We start from the raw sequence: 21012 nt of genomic DNA, 5'->3' as shown, positions 1-21012 counted from the left end.
ATCATTTCTACTCCCTTTGAGAAGGTGGTGATTGGCATAGTTGGACCGCTTTTTTCCAGGTCGACCCAGGGCAACAAATATATTCTCACGATGGTCGACTATGCCACTCGGTACCCAGATGCTGTTGCGCTACCAAGTGTAGAAATCGAAAGGGTGGCTGAAGCGCTTGTGTAGATGTTTTCGTGCGTAGGTGGGCCTCGTGAGGTACTCAATGACCGGAGTACAAACTTCACCTCCGAAGTTATGAAGGAAGTCCGCCCCCTGCTATCTCTCAATCAACTCCACACAACTCCGTATCATCCAATGGCGAACGGCCTGGTCGAGCGGTTTAATGGGACGCTCATGCAGATAATAAAACGCATGTCCCAAGAGAAACCACACGACTTGGATCGTTATCTCGCTCCGTCGTTATTTGCTTACCGCGAAGTTCCACATGAAAGTCTCGGATTTTCACCATTGAAATTGTTGTACGGAAGGACTGTTCGGGGGCCGCCGGCGGTTCTAAGGGAGTTGTGGACAAATACGGCTCCTACGGAAGAGTTGAAAGGAACGTTGTCTGGAGAGAATCAGTCCAGTGTTTGTGTTTTTATGAATTGTTTACTAAAACTGTTTTAAATAGCTAACTTCTGAAGGAACAAAGATGGGTCCGAAATTTCGATGAAAAGGTTGTAGATTGGTTTGCAAAACGCTCAATTAGACGGTCTCAAACTTTACATTATGAGTGGTTTCCTGCTAAGTACCAATGCCCGCGAAATACAAAAAAATGCCATGGGACAAACCAACTGGCACGCCTGCGCACGCCGTGATTCCGGTGCTCTCTAAGGGCTGGTTCACGCTAGCGGCAAGCATGCTTCGCCAGGCACACGTGCGCAGTGCGCGGCTGTTTCCTTCGCGCACGTCTGCCGTTCTTTGTAGTTCGGAAACTGGGTCTGAAACCCATTTTCGTACTGCTTGCCGTTTGCTGGAGAGTGACGTAGCCAATCAGCGACAGAGGAGCGACATGGCTGAGCAACGTCGTCTGCTTTCACCGCGTGACACTTCAGCTGCTTGCTTCTTGCTCCACGGTTTCGATGCTATGTCGTCCGTGTTGCTCCAGACTACGTTCCAGCAGCGAATAGGCAGGTTGAGCCTGTCCGGTATTGAAAAAAAGTGCACAGCAATCAAAATGACGTCTCTCGAAGCAGGCGTTTGGACAAGTGGCACCCGCTATCCACCGTTAGCAACAACTAATAAACGCGTAATGTATGCCCTCCGAGATTCGGGAAGGCGTCATTAAGCCTCCAACATCAATTATTTGAATATAGCTCTGAAAAAATGGTGCCGAGTCGATTCGAGTACTGTGTTGTTGAACCTGAAGGACATAAGCCTAAATCAAATGGAAGCATCCGATCGCAGCTTACGAGATGCAGAGCGCACGGCGGCCGCTTGATAAATTCGAGGTGGTCGACAACTGCATTTGGAAGGGCAGCCATATTTGTCGAAGGCTGAGATGCCTCGCCAGCTAAGTTTGCCGTGCACTTCGAATGCCTCTCCTGCGGACGGCGCTGGTCGATGGTGTACAACAATGCGCAGTCAGGGCACGGTTGCCGCTAGCGTGAACCGGCCCTAAAGTTCCGCGTACGAACGATACGCTTCCTTCACACCAGCTCACGACAGTGGTAAGCAGTGACAGCGGTTATCACTTTTGTGGCCGATAGCGAAATGTGTTCATCGAAAAGCCGTCGCCATCGTTGCGGCCCTGTCGAGACAGCCCAGTCGGGCAAATGCTGTGGTTGTTCGTATGCAGAACGTTAGGGAGCACTGGAATCGTCGTGCGCGCTGGCACGTGAGCGGACTTATCACGTGGTTTTTTTTAGATGCGGAGCATGTTATACTAGGAGCTAGTCATGCGCCGTCGCCGTCCGCAGCCTCCTCTCCTCCTCCGCCAGCCATCTGTGCATCCCTTCCTCCTCTCAACACAGCGTGCGCTGCGCTCGCTTCTCTCCTCCGCACGCCGCGCGACCTTTAGTTTTACGTGCGCCACCTGTATGCTAACGCGCGCATGCGAAGGCCGGGGCCGGCACTTGCAATAAATAACTGTGTGTCGGGGCCCCGTACTCCGCAGAGTGGACGTGCTTTGCTTCACCGAGACGTGGAACGCCACCGATGACGTCGACGTTGCGGGATACGCTCCGGCCGCGTGCACGCACGGGTTTCAACGACCTGCGGGCGTCGTGGGAATTTGCGTCAAGCGTGACGACGTCGACTCCGTCGAAGACCTCCAACTGTGGCCCGGCGCTCAACAACGCGCCAACGGTGAGCACTGCGTCGCTAGCGTCTGCGGAGTCGACGTCATGCCGATGTACCTCGTGCCCAACCTATCGCGTGCCGTGCTGCCGTGGAGATGTACGTCGACGAAGTCGTGAAAGAATACCTGAAACAATGACCGCAACGACGACCCTTCGTGATAGTTGGCGACTTCAACGTCGACGTCATCAAGGACTATTGGGTGGTCGACTACATGGAGTCGCGGCACTCGCTGAAACGAGCAACGCACGACGGCAAACATCATCCGACCACGGTTCGCGGGATGGGAATCGACCACGTCTTTGCAAATTTCGACCTTTGACCGCTGCAACCAGACCCACTCACCATTCATTTTACGGATCATAAAGCCATCTTGCTCAAAATAACCCAAGCGTCTCATCAAGAAACATCGTCTTTCGCAGCATACGTGCATGCGTGTTCACTCGTGTTCACTCGTGTTCACTCATAACACACACACATGTCGCAAATTACAAACCACATTTATCGCAGTTCAACATATATGCGCCGCATGCCAACCAGTGTTCCCACTCGTGAAACTGCGGTCATTTTTGGTATTTCTCGGGCATTTGCAGTTAGCAGGAAAACACTAAAAGTTAACAAATATAAAAACTGAAACTGTCTAGTCGGACGCTTTGCAAGCCAACGAACAAATTTCTCATTAGAATGTCCACCACATTTTCTTTGCTTAAAAGGTTAGTTTATAAAAGTGACCTAATTACGCAATAATTGCCACTCAAAGAACAGTCTCACTCACTAAAGGCACCAGTCAGCAACATGCATTTGATCGCGTTGTCATTGCATGTGTGGGCATAATTTTTGCTCTGTCTAAAGATAGCTGATGCACCCTGCATATCACGGTGTAGTAGGAGCTACTTGTGTAAAGGCACGTTTCAGTTTCGTGTGTTATAGCGATTGCTGTATTAAAGGAATCAACCACATTTTTTTCTTCGCAAGGATGGGTTTCCCGGGTCCCTGGAAATTGCATCGCGGACACTCTGGAGTCTGCTGACCCCCCTTCTGAACCACTTCTCCAGAGAGTAAAGTTGCGAGAGGTCGCCTGCACAGCATTTCAAATTATGTTGTGAACATATGTACTTGTTTTGTCATAGTGACTTCTTCAGTGAAAACAGCACGTATACGTCTTTCGAGCATACAATGGTGTAACACAAGGATAAATGTCGCGCTATGAAAATGGTCCCTCAAAAGCCTGTTCCGTCGAATTTATCGGTACTTCTAATGCTCGTTGTATGGGCGTTCGGCTAGTGGACTCCATGGCCGAGACGCTGTCATAGTCAGTGGATGGTGGAACTACAGCCGAGGGATTGAAGTATCCGAATTCGTTTCTCAAGGTCTCAATCCGAACTGTGGTGGTGGTGATGACTTCGCGTGAACGCCAGAAGCCGGCTAAAAGAAGTAGGAAAAGCACAAAGATACCGGCAAGCACAAGCATCACGTAAGCGGCGAACAGCTGGAAGCAGGATACTACTGTTGTGTAACTGCCATGCCTCTTGGATGAGCCAACAGGGGACGCCGCAGGTGGCGAAGGGCCGCCTTCCGCTGCAAGTGGTTCACTTGTCCACAGATCACTCGGCTCATTTGCGGGGCTCTCGGCGGGTGTTCTCAGAGAAGACCGATTTCCAAGTTCCTGGAAAGACATACGAAGAGGCTACACAACAGACACAGAAACTCACGCTCATATTAAAATGGATAAGCTCGTCGCAGGTAGGTGTCGCACTGGATTTAAGGTGTTTGTCTTCGTTAATATTACGGTGGGAGGGACATAAACAAATCTTTTTTTCGCTTAACAGTGATGCCATAAATGTGGCAACAACACTGACAATTTTATACGGAGCGAGCACAGCAGCTTTCTTGAATCCAATTTCCCGTAACTTAAAAAAAAAACTCTGGTTTATGGCAATAATGTCGCTCCAGGAAGCGCAGCGGTTCCCGTATTGTGAGTCCTCTCATAGCTAAGTAAGCGTTCAGGCGACAGCAAGTTTACCGCCCGTCTCCTGATGTTTTCTCAGATATCTACTACATCCTTGGAAAGCTACATCCCCCCCAACCTCTTCCTCCTTTTCCCGTTTCTTACGAAATAGGGTATAAGGCGTTCTGCCTCCGCTTGAAGGGCCATCGACGGCACACCTCGCACCGGAGGCTCATGTCGCATGCGCCTTCCAAGCGACAGATGGCAGAGGCCTGTTCCATTTTTGCTTCAGCCACACTCATCGCCAGCTCTCGCGAGCTGTTACTTGTGGGTGGAGCATACGATGTGTGTATTGATTTATCAGTTTGGTCTTTATTGCGGAAAATGACCATGAATTCTGCCGAGCGTGATCATATAAATGCTATCGCAATAAAAAGAAAGTTTCCTTCCTTTAAACTCGGCAGCACAGTAAGAAAAATTCCGATCTTATCATTCTATAAAACCAGGTATTGTGTTTTCACACAATGCCGTTAAGAAACCCGGGTCGCCGAAAATTCGGTGCCACTGGCAGGTGCCGCTGGCAGCTCCCTTAGCTGTGAAATGAAAGTAGAAGTTCTCTCTGAGTACCAAATGTCATGGCAAGAGAAAAATTTTGAATCCAGCTGGTTTTTAACTCAACACTTTTTGGTGGCGTAAAGGTAAGCTATCATGAAACCACGCCATAGCTTGAACCTGCTTCAGAAAAGTATGCTATACAGTTCTTATGTTGAGCAAAAAAACAATACGTTAAGCTGTCGATTGACTGTAAATTGCGTAGAATCACACAAGGTATCCCACTATGTGAAATGCATACCAATTTAGTAATTGAATTCTGCCAACCAATAACAAAGTACGGAGCTGTAAATAATGATCCCGCAGACGAAGTGTGCAGTTACGTAGGCTCTACGCGCACATCTTTTTACGAACGCTATTGTGTCGATGGTCGTGCATATCAAGCGCTACTTAGAGTTGCCGTTGGTGGCTAATTTGCTTTAAATGTAATACATTTCGACCCGCTTGGCAACGAAAATTTGTAGTTGGTGCCACGGCTATTTCCTGGCAGCCTTCTTGACTTCTCGTTTTACACATTCAAAATGGTTATATTTATTCATCAATAGCTAATACCACTCGTGTTCTATTTGGCTACAAATTAGGCGGTAATAATAAATGGCGTGGGTAATTTTGGCTTGAATTCTAACGCCTTTCGAAGTCCACATAATGCCAACCTTGTAGCTACTTCAACTGAAGCCATTACACGAGTGTTCACAACGGCCAATGTCGAGCGCACCGACATCTCTTCCCTCACAGCACGACTGAACAGCTTAGACGTCCGTCTTTCTTGAGCGAAGACAGCACGCCATATTAGGTCATCAAGCTCCCAGAGTTACGGTCACATAAACATAAGTCAGCGTGAGCCCTATTTTGCACTGTACGCAACGTAACTACGCGCATAATTAACGCTGCACAGCACTCTTTTAAAAGGAAAACTAAAGAGGAAAATTAATTTTCGGTATTTCCTAGCATAGGCTCAAGGTAATTTTCTGAAACTTCGTTTGAAATCTATATTGCACCCACAGACTACAATGTGCTTTTTTTATTGAGTGGAAGCTAGGTAGGATCCAGTAGACGCCTTCAAAGGTTTTTTTGCGTCACGATGATTGGTGCTGGAATCTCGAGATGGCGTCGTCACCCGCATTTTCTTTCCGCGCGTTTTTTTTTTCGTTTACCAAGTGTAGTGTCCGTCCGTCCGTCCGTCTGTCTGTCTGTCTGTCTGGTCTGTCTGTCTGTCTGTCTGTCTGTCTGTCCGTTCATCCGTCCATCCGTCCGTCTGTCTGTCTGTCTGTCTGTCTGTCTGTCTGTCTGTCTGTCTGTCTGTCTCCTAACAGATCGACGCCTGGACGGACGCTCCACCTCACTCATCATTCACTCCGTGAATATGCTGTGAAAACCATTACGCCATCTAGTCTCGTTTTATTTCATTTTGTTACCTTGAAGATCCCACTCGGGGGTGTTATATAAGGGGTGTATGTAGAGAAATTATACAAAAGGGTAACCACATATATGGTACTTGCGAGACAAGTAATGTATTGCACTTTGAAAAAAAAAAAACAAGTCGGGCAGGTAATGGCGGCAATGCCGTGGGAAAGATTGTTCTATTCAGAGATGGCCGTGAAAAAAACGAGGCTGAAAATGTCTTGCTGTGATTGCGCAGATCGGCGACTTGCAAGGCATGACCGCTGCAATGAGATATGTGGCCTTGCGGGGTGATATAGTCCGGACGGTCACGTGAGCTGTAATATAACTTGTGGAACAGACCTAGACTGGTGATGCGACGACAAAGAGCAAGAGTTGATAAAGATGATTTTACTCTCAACGATGACACACTCATATGGTACAAGTAGGATGAATAATATTATGGCGCGATCTATTTATTTTATAAATATTTGTATATTACCAAGAAGATATACACACAACGTCATTTATAGAGAAACCCATAAACTAGAGGTGGCTACATACTACTACAACTACCACTACTACTACTACTACTACTACTACTACTACTACTACAGCGGAGGGAACGATCCGCGGCGTAAAGAGCTTAAAGAGCGTAAAGAGCCCCTAAAACACCCCAAAACACTCCCATGGAGCACTTAGTAAGTTTGCTCTGATACGACAAATTACAACAGGAAACTAATGCATGAGTTGTGCAACTATTTGCAATAATACAATGTGTAGTGGCACGCTTTCACTATCGCTATCAGCGCCACGAACACCGAGCGGTGCGCTCAGTTCACTCCCGCTTACAGCGCCCACACCACGCGTTGCGCAATCCGCTTGCAATAAAGACCATGTTCTCTCTCCAGCGTTCGTCGTGTGCTGAAATGCATACCACTGCAGGCTCTACTACACATGTTTGTTAATAGGCAACGTACATCACGTCCCTATACGATGCGCACAGAACGCTGTTACAAATAAAGTAAATGTGACCGTGTGAAGTATCAGAACGAAACTGAAAATTTCAGTTCTTTATTCTTGGGGTTTTGTGCCAAAAAACCCGACAAAATACGACAAGCCGTAGTAGAAGGTTTCGCGAACTTTGAATACCTGGGACTCTTTAATCTGCATCTAAATTTAGGCACACTGGTCTCTAGCAATATAGGCACCATTGAAAATGCAGCTGCCGTAGCAGGGATTTGATCTCTTTACTTGAGGATGAGCAACCAAGTGCCTCAACCTCAAACCACCATAGCGGATTCAAGATTCACCTCGTGGTAACATGAAAACCGGTTTATCGCACACACAAAAAACGAAAATATAACACCAAAAGAGCTTATAGCTTAACCAGGTAAACAAAGGAAAGCACTGAAGTAAAAAATATGCTAAAATAATGCTAGTTTAAGGCAAATGGGAATTAATGCTGACAATTTCCCCGAAAATAAAGAAGGCAGTTCAAGGTCCATCAAAATTAATGGCACTCCACTCGTAGTAGAAAAGAGAATAATTGCATTACACGTTACAACATCGTGCACGTTACAACAAGTACAGGTAAACAGGTATTGTGAAAAAGTGCAGTTTCACTAGTTACCGAAATATATTTTCGCAAAACGGTGGCGTTGCGAAGCAAACTTCGTAGAGCAGCTCGCAGTGTACCTCGAGCTTATCAGGGGTTTGCAGACTCTGTAAAGCATTAGAGCCCACAAATAGAGTGCGTCAGTGTTTTCATAGATATGAGAGAAGCTCTCGTCATTTTAAAATTATCCTTCCGCACCAAGTGAAAAGGCAGCAAGTTTGGGCGTAGTGTAGAAACCACAGCGCCAAAAGTGGGTCATTCAAGGTAAAGGCAGAAATAGCGCCAGCTTTCAAGTATATATTGAATTGGACGGTGCGCATTATTTACAGGTTAGCGGGGCTTCTATGAATATCAAAATAAGACAAAGCTATGCAAACATGAATATGGGCCAACTCGAAGATAAAATAATAAACATATGAACGCCCCAGCCATTCTAATATAGGCGTTATATTGACAATATATTCCTCATCTGGCAGCATGGGGAGACGAAATTTCTGTCATTCATTGCACACTTCAACAATGCTGACACAGCCATCTCTTTATCAGAATCACACTGAAGCACATAAATCAGTTTTCTTTACCTCAAGGTTGCTAAATGCGAGCTAATGAACTCACGACTTAACTCTTATGAAATTCACTGATAATCAATCTTACCTGCATTTCGAAAATTCACATCTAATGCACTGCGAATCGGTGATGCCATATGTTCAAGTGCTACCTTTTCAGAAACTACGTTCCCGATTCAAAATTCACCAAAAACTGCCTCAAACTTTGCGAGGCCCAAAGAAAAAAATATTCCCCCAAAATTAATAACGATCCTAATAAACGGGCTGATGGCGTTCAGCGCATGAAATGTTTACTTTAAAGAAGAACGTTGCACCTACAAAGCATCTTTACACACGACTCCACATCGGCGCCGAATATCAACAGCATTCTTCGGAAGCTTAACACGTTACTATGGCAAAATGATCACTTTAAAGATATTTTCTCTTAAGACCCACGTGCTCTAAACCACAGATCAAGAAATTTACGCCACTTACTAACATCGTAAAAGATTACCCCCACAACCTATTTTAGTTGTCGTCCTTCCAACAAACTTCGTTGAAATCGGTATGCAACCACAGGACAAAAGTACTTTAGCCAGAATTTTTTTCGAGGGAGGGGGCGGGGTTGTACCATATGTTCTTCATTTTCGCGTGTACGTTTTATGTATGCGTGATATTATACGCAAACAAAATTCGCAAAACTGGGGAGGGGGCGGGGGGTGGAACCCCCTTTCTAATGGCTACGCCCGTGACATACACAACTTCTGTTAACACACAGCTTCAAACTTTCATCGCAAAATGAAAGGGGATTTTGACTGTGACACAAGCAGCGTTCTGCACATGATTACATGCTCTGTGCGTAAACTCTAATATACGGCCAAGCCAAAACCACATTTAAACTGTGTTTGAACAACCATAAGTTACATGCCACAAGTCTACACAGTCTACCTCTATCCAGGTACATTAATATTCCTCGTCGCTCTTTCGATTATCTAACAGCTACTATACTGGAATCGGGTTTCTTTTCACGCCATCATAGAGAATTCCACGAGGCATTTCTCGTACTCGAGTTGGACGCTATCTCATCCGGCATAAACGAAACTCCAGGCGAGATGGTGTTGCTTACAGCGCAGCACTTAGGTGTGTCGTCGTCTTAGTCTAATCGTAATCACTGTATACGCAGAGTTTTGCTACACGCTTTCTTTCGATCGCTTTCATTACTTTCTGTTGTCGATCTTGATACCCCGTGAAATTGTTAGTACAAGTCTTGTCTCATTCACGAGTTGTTTCCTTTTTTTTTATTTCTTATAAGCGTTTGCAAGCCATTTTTTATGGATCTTGTCACGGTTTTTTTTAATTATTATCACACGATCTGCTTCATGGAAGTGCCAGTGATGCATTTACATGACATTGCCATAACAAAATCTTGTCACTGTGCAGTACTCGCCATACTGCAGTGATAGTGTGTACTATTGATAGCTCACATTTTAGGGCCCCTTATATCCCGTGCAGTGACTGTCACTCCTACTTCTAAATTCACATATAAACCCAAAAAAGTTGATGGAGGGAAGGCCGCTGTGGTAGCTCAGTGGTTAGAGCATCGAACGCGTTATTGGAAGGTCGTAGGTTCCTGCTCAGGGCTGGTTATTTTTTCATCCACTTTTCTTTCTTCTTATGTAAATTCCATTGGTTCTTATAACTTCCCCTTTACATTCCTTGGCATTACTGTCTGTTGTATCTCATTAATATAATATTGTGTTAAAACACGGAAAAACGAGCCCTTAGGAATACACTTCTTTCCCTTATATATATATATGAAGACAGCGAGTGGGAGACAATACATTTTAACACTATCGACATCAGCAGAAAATGCGCAATGATGTTTTAGTCGGCATCATAAATTCATATTTTCCAGTTTATATCGTTCGAAAACTTCCTGTGCCTAAAGCCCTGTCCTTTTGTTAGGTCAGCCCAATCGTTTCTTCATTCCTGTGATGCACTACACCAGTTGGGTGACGAACCAACATTTTACACACACGCACACGCGCCTTCTCAAACTTGCACAAAGGGAAACTACCTGGCCCATGGCGTTGCTGAAGGGAACAACACGCCAACTTGTCTGCGCGTACGTCGGATCCACGGCATAACCGAGCTGTTCCTCCGGAGGACAGTTTGCCGGTATTGACGAGGGGCGGGCATGTGGCCATGCCAGCACATTTGATGCAAACGGATACCCCGTCCCAGAAATTGTAGGCTGGTACTCGTAGGCAGTAAGGTAAGCGATGGCTGGCGTCCTCTCGTCGGAGGCATTGTAATCCTGCTCTTCTATGGCGGTCATTCTCCTTCTTCGTACTCACTGGCACACACCCGCTACATAAAAAGGAGTAAATGCCAAACTGAAATTCGATCTGTCGAGTCGTAACCGGCAACATTTGCAAAAATATTAAACTGACATTGTAGTTGTGGTGACATAATACTGCATAATTCTGTGCAGCCTCTATCTTGCTTTCATTTAGCCTGGTGTGTCATGACCGCACGCTGCGCTGCCTTGTGAGTCATGCAAGCAGCACCACGTGCTCGGCACTCGGTGCCAATAGAGTTATTGTATATTATTCTTATTGTTGCGCATATTTTTTTTTTTTTTTGCGCCGCTCGTGCTGCCACGTGGTGAAAAGTGACGTCCAATGTTTCATTTTACGCAACGAAGCCAACTTCACGTGAGCGACGGTGCGGCGCAAGTGCGTTCTCTGTCCGAGCCGACTAGTTTTCGTCAGTCCCATCGTGACCACCATTAGCGGTCGTCGAGCGTTTCAGCGTGCATGCGCGAGTCGAGTGCGCGCTTTGTTTATCGGCTCTAACCTTGGCGAAGTGTTCGAAAGTACGTCGTATTGAGAGTTGCGCAACATATGACTGACTGTGGTGCACCTACTTCCGGTAGCTATTTGCCATACATAATATTTTTACCATTGTACAAACAAAATTTCATTAAAAAAGTTCTTGCATCTGTGTTCGTTCCAGAGCACGAGTTTCAATTTCCTATTCTCAGGGTATTTTATTGCATGTTCAGACGACTTGACGATGACAGCCAGCATGCATTCCCATGAAGATTCACTGAGATATTTGTAACGTTTTCAGTTCACCCAATTCATGTTTGATTGGTCCTCAATAACTTTCCTTCACCATGCACTAAGCTGACATGCTTTGTTCTACTAATCTTACTCCTGTTATATGCTTTACTTTGAGCTCTTAGTTTTAATAAATTTCTCGGCACCATTTTAATGGTGTTAGGCCTGTTTCGCGTATTATATGACGCAATACCAGTATGGCAGCATTCATGCTGTCGCAAGAGGACGTGTTCCAAAAGACGTATAACGCTTTTTTGTCTTGATAATCAGAATGTGGTGCACAAAATGCGTGCTTAACGGGAACATTTGAAATGAGTTTTAAGCTAATTTTCTGCGCCACGTTTTTGAACAGTGAAGCACTTGTGAATTATGATTATTGACAAAAGACAGTTTGTGAGTGGTCGACAGCGTAACAGCACGCGCAATGGTATTTTGTCGACGGCCTCCGATCAGCTAGCATCGGTGGTCAAAATGCATTCAGATTGTCGGCCTCATGTGCGCGAATTTCCTTCTAACGCCCTTCAAGATTTATTGCCTTCCAGCCAGTGGAAAGATGGTAGTGTGCATACTGAAAGGAATCGCACCGCTTTTCGTTGCCAATTGCTGCTCAGAAAAGTGAACGTTTGGCTTGTTCGATCATAGCGTGTGTCTGAAAGCTGAGAAGGTGGAATACGCCCACCGCTGAAAAACTGTTTTCATGGCATCGTTTTGTTCGTGGGCACTTTTCGTTAGAACCTATAGCAGTACACTGTTTCACTGCAAATGTGCAATCTTGCGCAGAGCATGCGATTAGGTCTGTGGCACGTCGCTCACGCTGTACAATCGCGTCGTATTTGTCTCCTGCACGCGCGAGCAGTGGTTTCACTGTACAGCCGGTGAACACTTTGGCGGACCAATCCGCTACTCTGCTCCCGTAGGTGCCGACCCTCGGTGCCGTGTGTTCTGGTGAGAAGGCCTCCCAAGCTCGGCCAGGGGGCACGCGCGGCACGCCAAAAAAACCGGTCGCTCGGTACTCTGCTCCCGCATTCAGCATGCGCTCTTTTAGCACGTTCACGCGCTCTGCACGCGCTGTTCACTGTAAACATGAATAGGCCCATAAGGGCGTTTTAAGCAAGTTATGTGTGCTTTTTCCACCCAGCCCGAAAAACGAACTCCCTTGAAAGAGGGTAAAATGGGCTGAAAACGCTGTTTTACCGTGATCATCAAAAATAAAAAAATGTGGGAGTTAACTAAGTCTGAAATGGGAGTGAATAAAAAAAAAACTACGCGGGTCACAAGGGTGTGAGTAAATACGGCCATTTGGACAAGAAAAAACAATCGAGAAGGACTGTTCTGAGCTTAAGCGTCAACATCGCAAAAGTTATTTCAGTAGGCAAGTTTGAAATAGCTCACGCCATACCAACGATCTTCGAAAAGTTCATAAATCGCGCCTTATGATCCGGCGTATCAAGAACGCAACCCAGGCGCAGCGGAGAAAGTGGTCCGGACTACGCCATTTTTTGTACTTCGGAGCGCGGGAAAGCGCGTCACTTCTGAACCACCTTCTGTTCGTCGAGGCAGTCAGTAGCGGCCGGGACGAAGTCGGTGGTGTTGTCTTATTTTCAAGCCGATAACACATGGTAAGTAAATCCAAATAAACTTTGTGCGTTATTTGTTCGCATGTGTGTGCGCCACGGGAACCCAGTCAGTTGTTATAAGGCTCGCGCTGAGTTCAAATTCGACATTTGTTCTCTCCGGAGCGACAGCAACAAAACTCACCGGGAATTCACTCGCTTCACCGCCCAAGCCACCGGAAACCTACGCCGCGAAGCCGGAATGAAGAAATCGGTCTGATTTTCCCGTCACGCGAAAGCGGACCCTCTTTCCTATCCACGGCCGACTAGCTAAAACCCAATAGCCTGCCGCAGATGCAACATTGTGGCAAAAGCGTCGGCGGTGGTCGCATCGGCTATAATTGCAAACTACTTGTGCAGCTCGACGAAGCTTAAGGCGTCAACGAGGACGCGTTCATCGAGAGCCTGGTTGGGATTACGATCGGGGAGAACACTGGACGTAGACGGTTCAGCAGCAGTGAGTCGGCATGCCCCTACGTGTCGTTTTTGTGCACAGCCGGCTGAATCCTGTGCCGCCACTACCGATGGGTCGCTCGTGCCGTTTGTGCTGGCGTATCTCCCCAAACAAAGTTTCAAAAGTGCGAGCTGAGTCTTTCCAGTACTTTGCGTGAAAACTGGAATGCACTACGGAATTCAGAAAGCAGGCAAACTCGAATAAACTCACAAAAGCAGCGGTGGTCGCAGGATTCCGCAGGCGCATAACAAATATGAACATTTCCGAACATTTCCGCTTTGGTGTTTTTGTTTCACTTCTCAACAGGGGCGTTCCAGGAAGTAGCTCTCCAGGACCGTGCAAGTTTAAGAGAGATATATTATTAATAATTTAAAGATATTGCTGCGGCCTATGCCACCAAAGTAGCAGTGCGGCTCCCTAAGTGTTTGAAACAGTGCTGATGTTGAGCGTCTTTGATTGGAATTTGTGAAAACAGCCGAGGAATGTATTATGCGAGGTAGATACTTCGCGTGGTGCGTACCTCGATAATGCTGGTCACTTTTTTGCGTATTTTTGACACATATTTGACCTTGTATGTTACTTTTGTTGTTATTTGTACAGTGGAGTCCCTGAAAATTATGGAGACCATTTTAGGGAATCAATCGACCAACTTTTAAAAAACCTTATTCCCCAACTCAAACCGATCGGCTATACTTGAAATCAGGAGTTAACGAATATCACTTAACATCCGTTTTCTAAGTTTGTTTCAACGCAATAGCCGAATTCCCGCGATCGCCTTCATAATTTTAACCACCTCACTGACAAGCTGATTGCGCACGCAGCGGTCGCGGACAAGTTTGCATGTACAGTATCATATTAAGCTATCTCTGTTTGCAGGTACGTGCTTGCTTATATCACTTATCTGTAATGAAGTTACACCTGAAGACGCAAATATCACCGATGTTCTTCAAGTCGATTTTGTTAATCTGCGCCAGACAAACATGCCGGTGCTTTTCGGAAAATCGCAATGTGCGTCCTTAATTTTAGGTAATAACTTTCCTCAAAGAGAACACTTCGACGCTCTGCTCCCTCTTAGTGACTGCTACATCAACTTGCCTCACCAGCAGCTGATAATTGCTCAAACTCTCATCGTGAGGCAAAACTGAACGGTCACATGCACATGCACGAGAAAACAACACGGCAGCGGTCGGTCGCGGAGTCAGGTACCCGGGCATGTCGGTAGCCCACTAGGGAAGTGACGAATGGGCGCTGCGTGACGATCGTGCAGACTATGTATATGCAAAGAGAGCGCTCTGTGTGACGCAAATGTGCAATTCTATTGCTAAGTCCACCATGTGGTAATCGTAACGCCACTTGAGATCATCAAGAACCTCGCATTGCTTTGGCGCGCTTTTATTTGGTACTGGTGACTCTCGTTTTTTTTTTTATCATTTGGCCATAAAGTTCTTCCATGAAGAGCGAACTTACTTTAGTTGCTGCAGCGTGCGATCACTCAGAATGCGTGCGTTTTAAAAAAGTAATCTGATTGAAAAGAACCATAAATCTACATTTTTTTTAAGCGATGTGGCAAGAGAGGCTGAATCTTAGCTACGATTTGAAACATCCGTTGTAGGAGCATAGCGGCCGAAAGGTTGAGACGTCGCTTCATCTGTTTATCTTCAACACATGTGAACCATGTGAGTCAACAGTCAAAACATATGAGACCTAAATAAGCCTATTTTGTACCCAGTCAGTAAGAGTATTTAGCCTCTTCCTGAGCTTGTCTTCTTTGGCTCATAGGGAACTTGACTTGAATTATTCGAGCGCGATTAGGTTTGCCTTATTGAGGCTAATTAGGCTCGGCTAATTAAGTGCTACCATGATCAATTATGCCTAGTTAGATTTGGGTATACTTAACTTGACTCACTTCCACTCATTTAAGCGTTACATGGATTAAAACGAAAACAACAAACGACTATGCCTCATTGAAATTAGCTTAATTTATGCTGCTTATGCTTGGCTTTTATATGCTATATTGTGCTACACTATGCTGGAGTACCTTTTACGACAGTTCGGTGCAACAAGGCAAGTTTAACTTGGCTCAATGTGACTAGTGCAAGCTGGCCTGAGAAAATTTAATTTTTTTGCTTGACTTCATTTGGTTATATGGTGCTAACTGTGCTTTGCTAGGCTAACTCGTGAAAAAAACTACGCACTCGGCACTTAAATTGGCACTGCCTAAGCTGCTGCGTGAAAGAGCGGCGTAGATTTGATGGAGCAAAAAAAGCAACACTCAGTCGTCATTTCCCTATGAGTGCCGTAACTCCAACAAATAAAGTGCTGTGCGAGGCCACTTGATTACGACTGGACAGGCATGCTCACTGCACCAGGCAGTATGCCAAGATGGCACGTCGATGTGTTTTGCCACGCAACCCTGTGATCTGTAAACTTTTGCTAACGTCTCTATGTTTGAGACACATTGCAAGCTGTACAAGGCTGGTGCTGCGTTCAATAACGTCTTTATAAAGGTGTGAGCTCATCGCAGCAGCCTAGGCAGTGCAATAAGCACTAGCAGCTACATGCTCTGTGTTTGTTACAGTCATAATTATTATTTTGTCGTGTTTCTAAAGTCACATTCATTTATTACTAGCTGGAATACAACTGAATTGCTGCAACAAAATATAATTGATGCCGAACACTGGCACCTTTCAGAAAGAAGATGCAGACCTGTGGCCAGATATCACTTGGCCTATGACTGTTTCCTTTTATGGTAACGTATGCATTAGTTTTCATGTGCGTACTGATGTTTCTTTTCGTTTCTATCAAGCTGTGGCCATCATGTGTCACTGTGACGACTTTTTCATGAGAACAGCGATGATAAGGAAACTCAGCTGGATTTCTGTATAAGTTAGTCCATCATAATGTGTGACGATAAAGTACGCAAAAAAAATTTTGAGCGTAGCTCATGCATATAGGGGTGAGCACTAGCATTGAAAAGCTCGGTCAAAATCTTGCCAAGCTATACTGCGCGATGTTTTCTCTGTCACTGTGTTACTGTGGAAGTGCGCTAGACTCAAAATAGTATTGCACGATTCAAAGGCACTCAGCTGTGAATGGAACATTGCAAGGGCTTTGATTGGCTCCCCAATAGCTCTGCTTTTTCAAATAAATATTGTAGGCACAGTGTATAGCTTACAGGCAACTTGAATTCATTGTACCAGGTGCCAAGAAATTATTCTCTGCATTAGGGCCTGCTGAGCTGCTACCTCTGGCTTGACATTCTCAACATTGTTGCAGTTCAATTATCTTATAATGAGCTCACTACATATTTTTTTCTGTGTTGTTTCAACACCTGTGAATCTTTTTGGGATTGAATTTATTCCCTCAACTGCTATTTGACATACTTCTTTCAAGGACTTCGGCACTTAGCAACAAGTGTCCAGCCGAGAGGTACACCTAACTCGAGCCCATTTTGAATAGGACTCAATAGTATTAAGACATAAAAAATTTAAATGCAGAAAAGCATTAGTATATTAGCCTTTGCCCTTAAATTGTGTATCAAGTGCAGGTTTTTGCCAATATGCAATGGATAGCAATGATTGTTTTGAAACCATTTGACATTTTGAAAAAACCTAAATTCTCACATGTTCATCAACAGCATTTCGAAACTGTCTACACCCCCAAAACATAGCTTGAATAAAATTTTTGCAAAATAGCTGTGTAATGAAAAAAAATATTTGAACTAGATTTTGCTAACAGTGGATGTTAAAACAGTTGTTAACATGTAATCTGTCTGCTGTATAGCTACTGTAGGTTCACCTCCCAAAAGCCATTGAAGACTTCATGCAGCCTTGCAATTATGAACAGGATTTTCTGTACCCGAGTCTCACATAGATTTGTGTCACAATATGTATGAAAAAAAGCTAATAAAAATCCACCGAACGGGCTAACCTATTCGCTTAATAAAGCATAACTGAATCAAATTTGACATGAGTAAACAAAAGAAGAATTACAAATATGTATAGGTAAAAATGAAAGGTATTTTAGCGTCGTGATGCAAGCTTTTGTATGATGTTTGTGTGACAATTCTGTGTTTTTTTGTTCATTCCATATTATGAAGGGATATAATGATGATGTGCACTTTGCACGAAACCAAATCGAATTTTTTTCAGACGATCTGCTACACCTCCAGCACCTAAATTACTTTTAGTTTGTAGCATGTCAAACAGGTTGATTGCACATATTTTATTTCTGTCTTTTGAGCTCGCCAGGATTCTCGAGAAGATATGCTTCAACAAATCCATTCATTTTGTTCGTGTGGAAAGCCCTCAAAGAATTGATATACATAAATAATTTTTTACTTTTGTGGTTACATCGATTCATTTTCTTGCCGTAAATACAATTTTATTCAGTGCATTTCAAAAACATCTTTTGAAAAAGTTTTTTTATTCCCTCAAGCCCAGTCGCGAAAAGCTACAGACTCTTATAAATATGCAGGAGTGTTCTCGGACCCTTAAATGAACGAGCAGGACAAGTTTTGAACTTGGAGAAACACGTGGAAATTATTTCAGCTATATTCGTTGTGGTCAGGCAAACGCTGGACGCTATGAAATGGCATAACCCAACTGCACGCAAGTATGCTAGCTGATGTCAGCGACTAATAACTATTGTATATTGTAAGTTCTGGTGTTGTAATGCTGCATTTTTTATTTTGTTGTGTGCGTGTGCTGGTTTGCCCCATTGTCATATTACATATTAAATACAATATGCTAAAAAAGTTGAAGATTAGACAATTTTGAATTTAAGAATTAGAAAGCATTAGCAGATCATACATTAAGAAATCAGACAGAAAAAGCAGTGTACTTTGCGTCTGCTTGTTCTATCCAGTTTTCTAATGTTGTATGTTTTGTTAGTACTTTTAATGCATTACCTAGTTCTGTGAAATGTGCGTTTCTTCATTAGTTCATGAATGCCTTCTTTACGCTTGATCGATATGGTCGCCAATAGTACTGAAGCAACAAACTTATTGTAGTATACTATTCAACCGCTCTTGTACTGTTGTGCTTTGAAGCTGATTTTGAATAGTCCGGTGAAAATGGCTTTGCTTAAACTTGAAAGCTGATCCAATAGTGCCTTCATGTTTTTTTTTCCTAGGTAGGAATATTTGTGCATTCATTTACACATTTGAGGATTGCCCGTTTATTCTAAATGTTGCATGTGTTCTACGGAAAAAAATGTCCAGAAATTCATAATGGAAATGTAGTCACTGGCATTGCATTTCATTCAAAACAAGTGCCATAAGTTCATCTGCCACATAAGCTCTACATATATGTTATTGGGTAGGGTCATCTACAGCACCTTAGCCACAGAAAAACACTTTTTACTGATTTATGTGGTCTTCCCATAAAGGTTTTAAAAATTTCTTTAGTCAGATACTATATTGTGGTTGGTGAATTTTGTTTCAATGTCTGTATTTTATTTGATTTTAACTTTTCAACTGTATAGTACAAATATATGAAAAATTCGTGTTTGTACTTTACGTGCTTTATGTGATGGTAATTGTTGTGCTCGTGTTGTACAAATTCTGTGGTAAATAATTATGCTCAGTCCTGAAAAACGAACATAAGAGTTGTACTTTGAGCGCAATTTAAATTCTATAATAAATATTCTGAAACTCCTCAGTCTGTGTCCTCTCGTAGTACATAGGCAGAAACTCTGTGTTACTTTGGTGAATGGGTTACTCCCATTCAATACCAAAAGTACTCCCGAACGAGGCGAGCTAAAACGCCCTAGATTTACTATTATTTACTCCAATATACAATATAAAAAGGGGTAAACAGCAGAGTCACGCGGCTAAAATACTCCCGCTCTGTCTCTTGAAAATGCCTTGAAGGGGGTAAAATAATGCCCTAACTACACCGAAAGTACTCCCAAATAAGAACCATTACACTCCGGGTTCCTTTTCACCGAGTCACAAAGGGAGTAAAGTTTTTGCCCAATCTACGCTCTTTGTATGCCCTACAACTTGGGCGTTTTTCGTTACTCCCAGTTCGAGAGCGTAAAAACATGTACAAATGGGAGTGATCTAGAGGACAAGCCAAAAACTCCCATCTGGAGGTCTCCCCATTTAGAGTGTTGGATGGTTGCCCTGCACCTCCAGCATCACATGTTACTTGTTACGAAGGTTCAAAAAGATTGCGAAAAAAAGATTTAATGGTATGAATCTTATCAGAACCGAGAGCCCCGCCGCGTTTGTTCTGGCTAAGGTACTCGGCTGCGGAGCCGCAAGTCGCGGGATCAGATCCCGGCTTCGGCGGCTGCATTTTCGATGGAGGCAGAAATGATGTAGTCCCATGTGCTCAGATTTGGGCGCACGTTAAAGAACCCCAGGGGGTTGAAATTTCCGGAGCCCACCACTACAGCGTCTCTCATAATCATATGGTGGTTTTGGGACGTTAAACCCCGCATAACCAATCATCAGAACCACGAGTGATTCATTGACAACTTTCGCGGGACCAAGAAAATCAAGCAAGATGTCTTTGAGCGAGTTCTACGTGCATATTGATAATGAACAGCCGCCTTTTTATCACAATAAAAGTGAGGTGACGGCGTGAATTCTATATGTATATTAGTGGTAAAACGCTCATTTGTTGCGGCATCCGCGTCTTCGTCATTCGCATTCAATAAACTTTGTCATTCGCATTCATTAAAAGTGAACTAAACTACGCCTGGTCAATTGTTTATATGTTATGGAAAAAGAATGTGACTGGGAACAGAACATATTAGTATGCCACATAAAACATTGAAGGTGATGTTAAGATGGTTGTTTACTATTATTCCTGCCTTAGGTCGTGGAAAGAGCTTCTAAAGAGTGCATTAAACAGACTCGCACATTGTGTTTTTCAAGCGGTTTTTCTTCATGAATTCCCACAAATGCTACTCTACGTAGCAAAAAAAAAATCTGTTGCAACATTCTCTTTTTGACGAGCACAGTTAATAGATTGTTAAATAGGCCCTGAAACAGTGCTTCAAGTAACCATGAAGTGAATTCACTGGAAAAGTTTATTGTCTCACGAATTCAATGCCGCGAAAATTTTAAGAATCCGTCCAGTCCGAGTGGAATAACAAAGATTTGCTGGATGCTGCAATTGCATTCTCTCTTGTCTCGTTTCGATGAAAGCGTTAGAAGCTGAGCAGGGAGGTATATTGGTGCAAAGGAAATACGTGATGCGCCCCTCGTAACCTTGACCATTTTTTTCTTTGAATGCGCGGCTTTCCCGGTGCAATCACGCGCGCACGCGTGTACAAGCCGCGGCCTCTCGCGGTGATCTCGCGGCGTTCAAATCAGCCAATGGCTGATAGAGGGGCTTTCTTCGAGTGATTCTTGAGCGTCTTGCGTCATTTGTCGAGAGTAGAGAAAGCAATTTTTAGATGACTTTGATCATTGTGAAT

General features: G+C 44.2%; 1 protein-coding gene across 1 annotated transcript; it reads right to left on the bottom strand.

Moving 5' to 3' along the window:
* Positions 1-2703: 2703 nt before the first annotated feature.
* LOC142804179 (uncharacterized) lies at positions 2704-10870 on the bottom strand. Its single transcript, XM_075890838.1, has 2 exons — positions 10467-10870; positions 2704-3952 (listed from the first exon to the last, which is right to left on the bottom strand). The coding sequence occupies exons 1-2, from the start codon at positions 10725-10727 to the stop codon at positions 3491-3493; spliced, it is 723 nt and encodes a 240-aa protein (XP_075746953.1). The 5' UTR covers positions 10728-10870; the 3' UTR covers positions 2704-3490.
* Positions 10871-21012: the final 10142 nt, after the last annotated feature.

Source organism: Rhipicephalus microplus, chromosome 3 (assembly GCF_043290135.1).
Source record: "Rhipicephalus microplus isolate Deutch F79 chromosome 3, USDA_Rmic, whole genome shotgun sequence".
NCBI lineage: Eukaryota > Metazoa > Arthropoda > Arachnida > Ixodida > Ixodidae > Rhipicephalus > Rhipicephalus microplus.
This window is presented reverse-complemented; position numbering and strand designations above follow the sequence as displayed.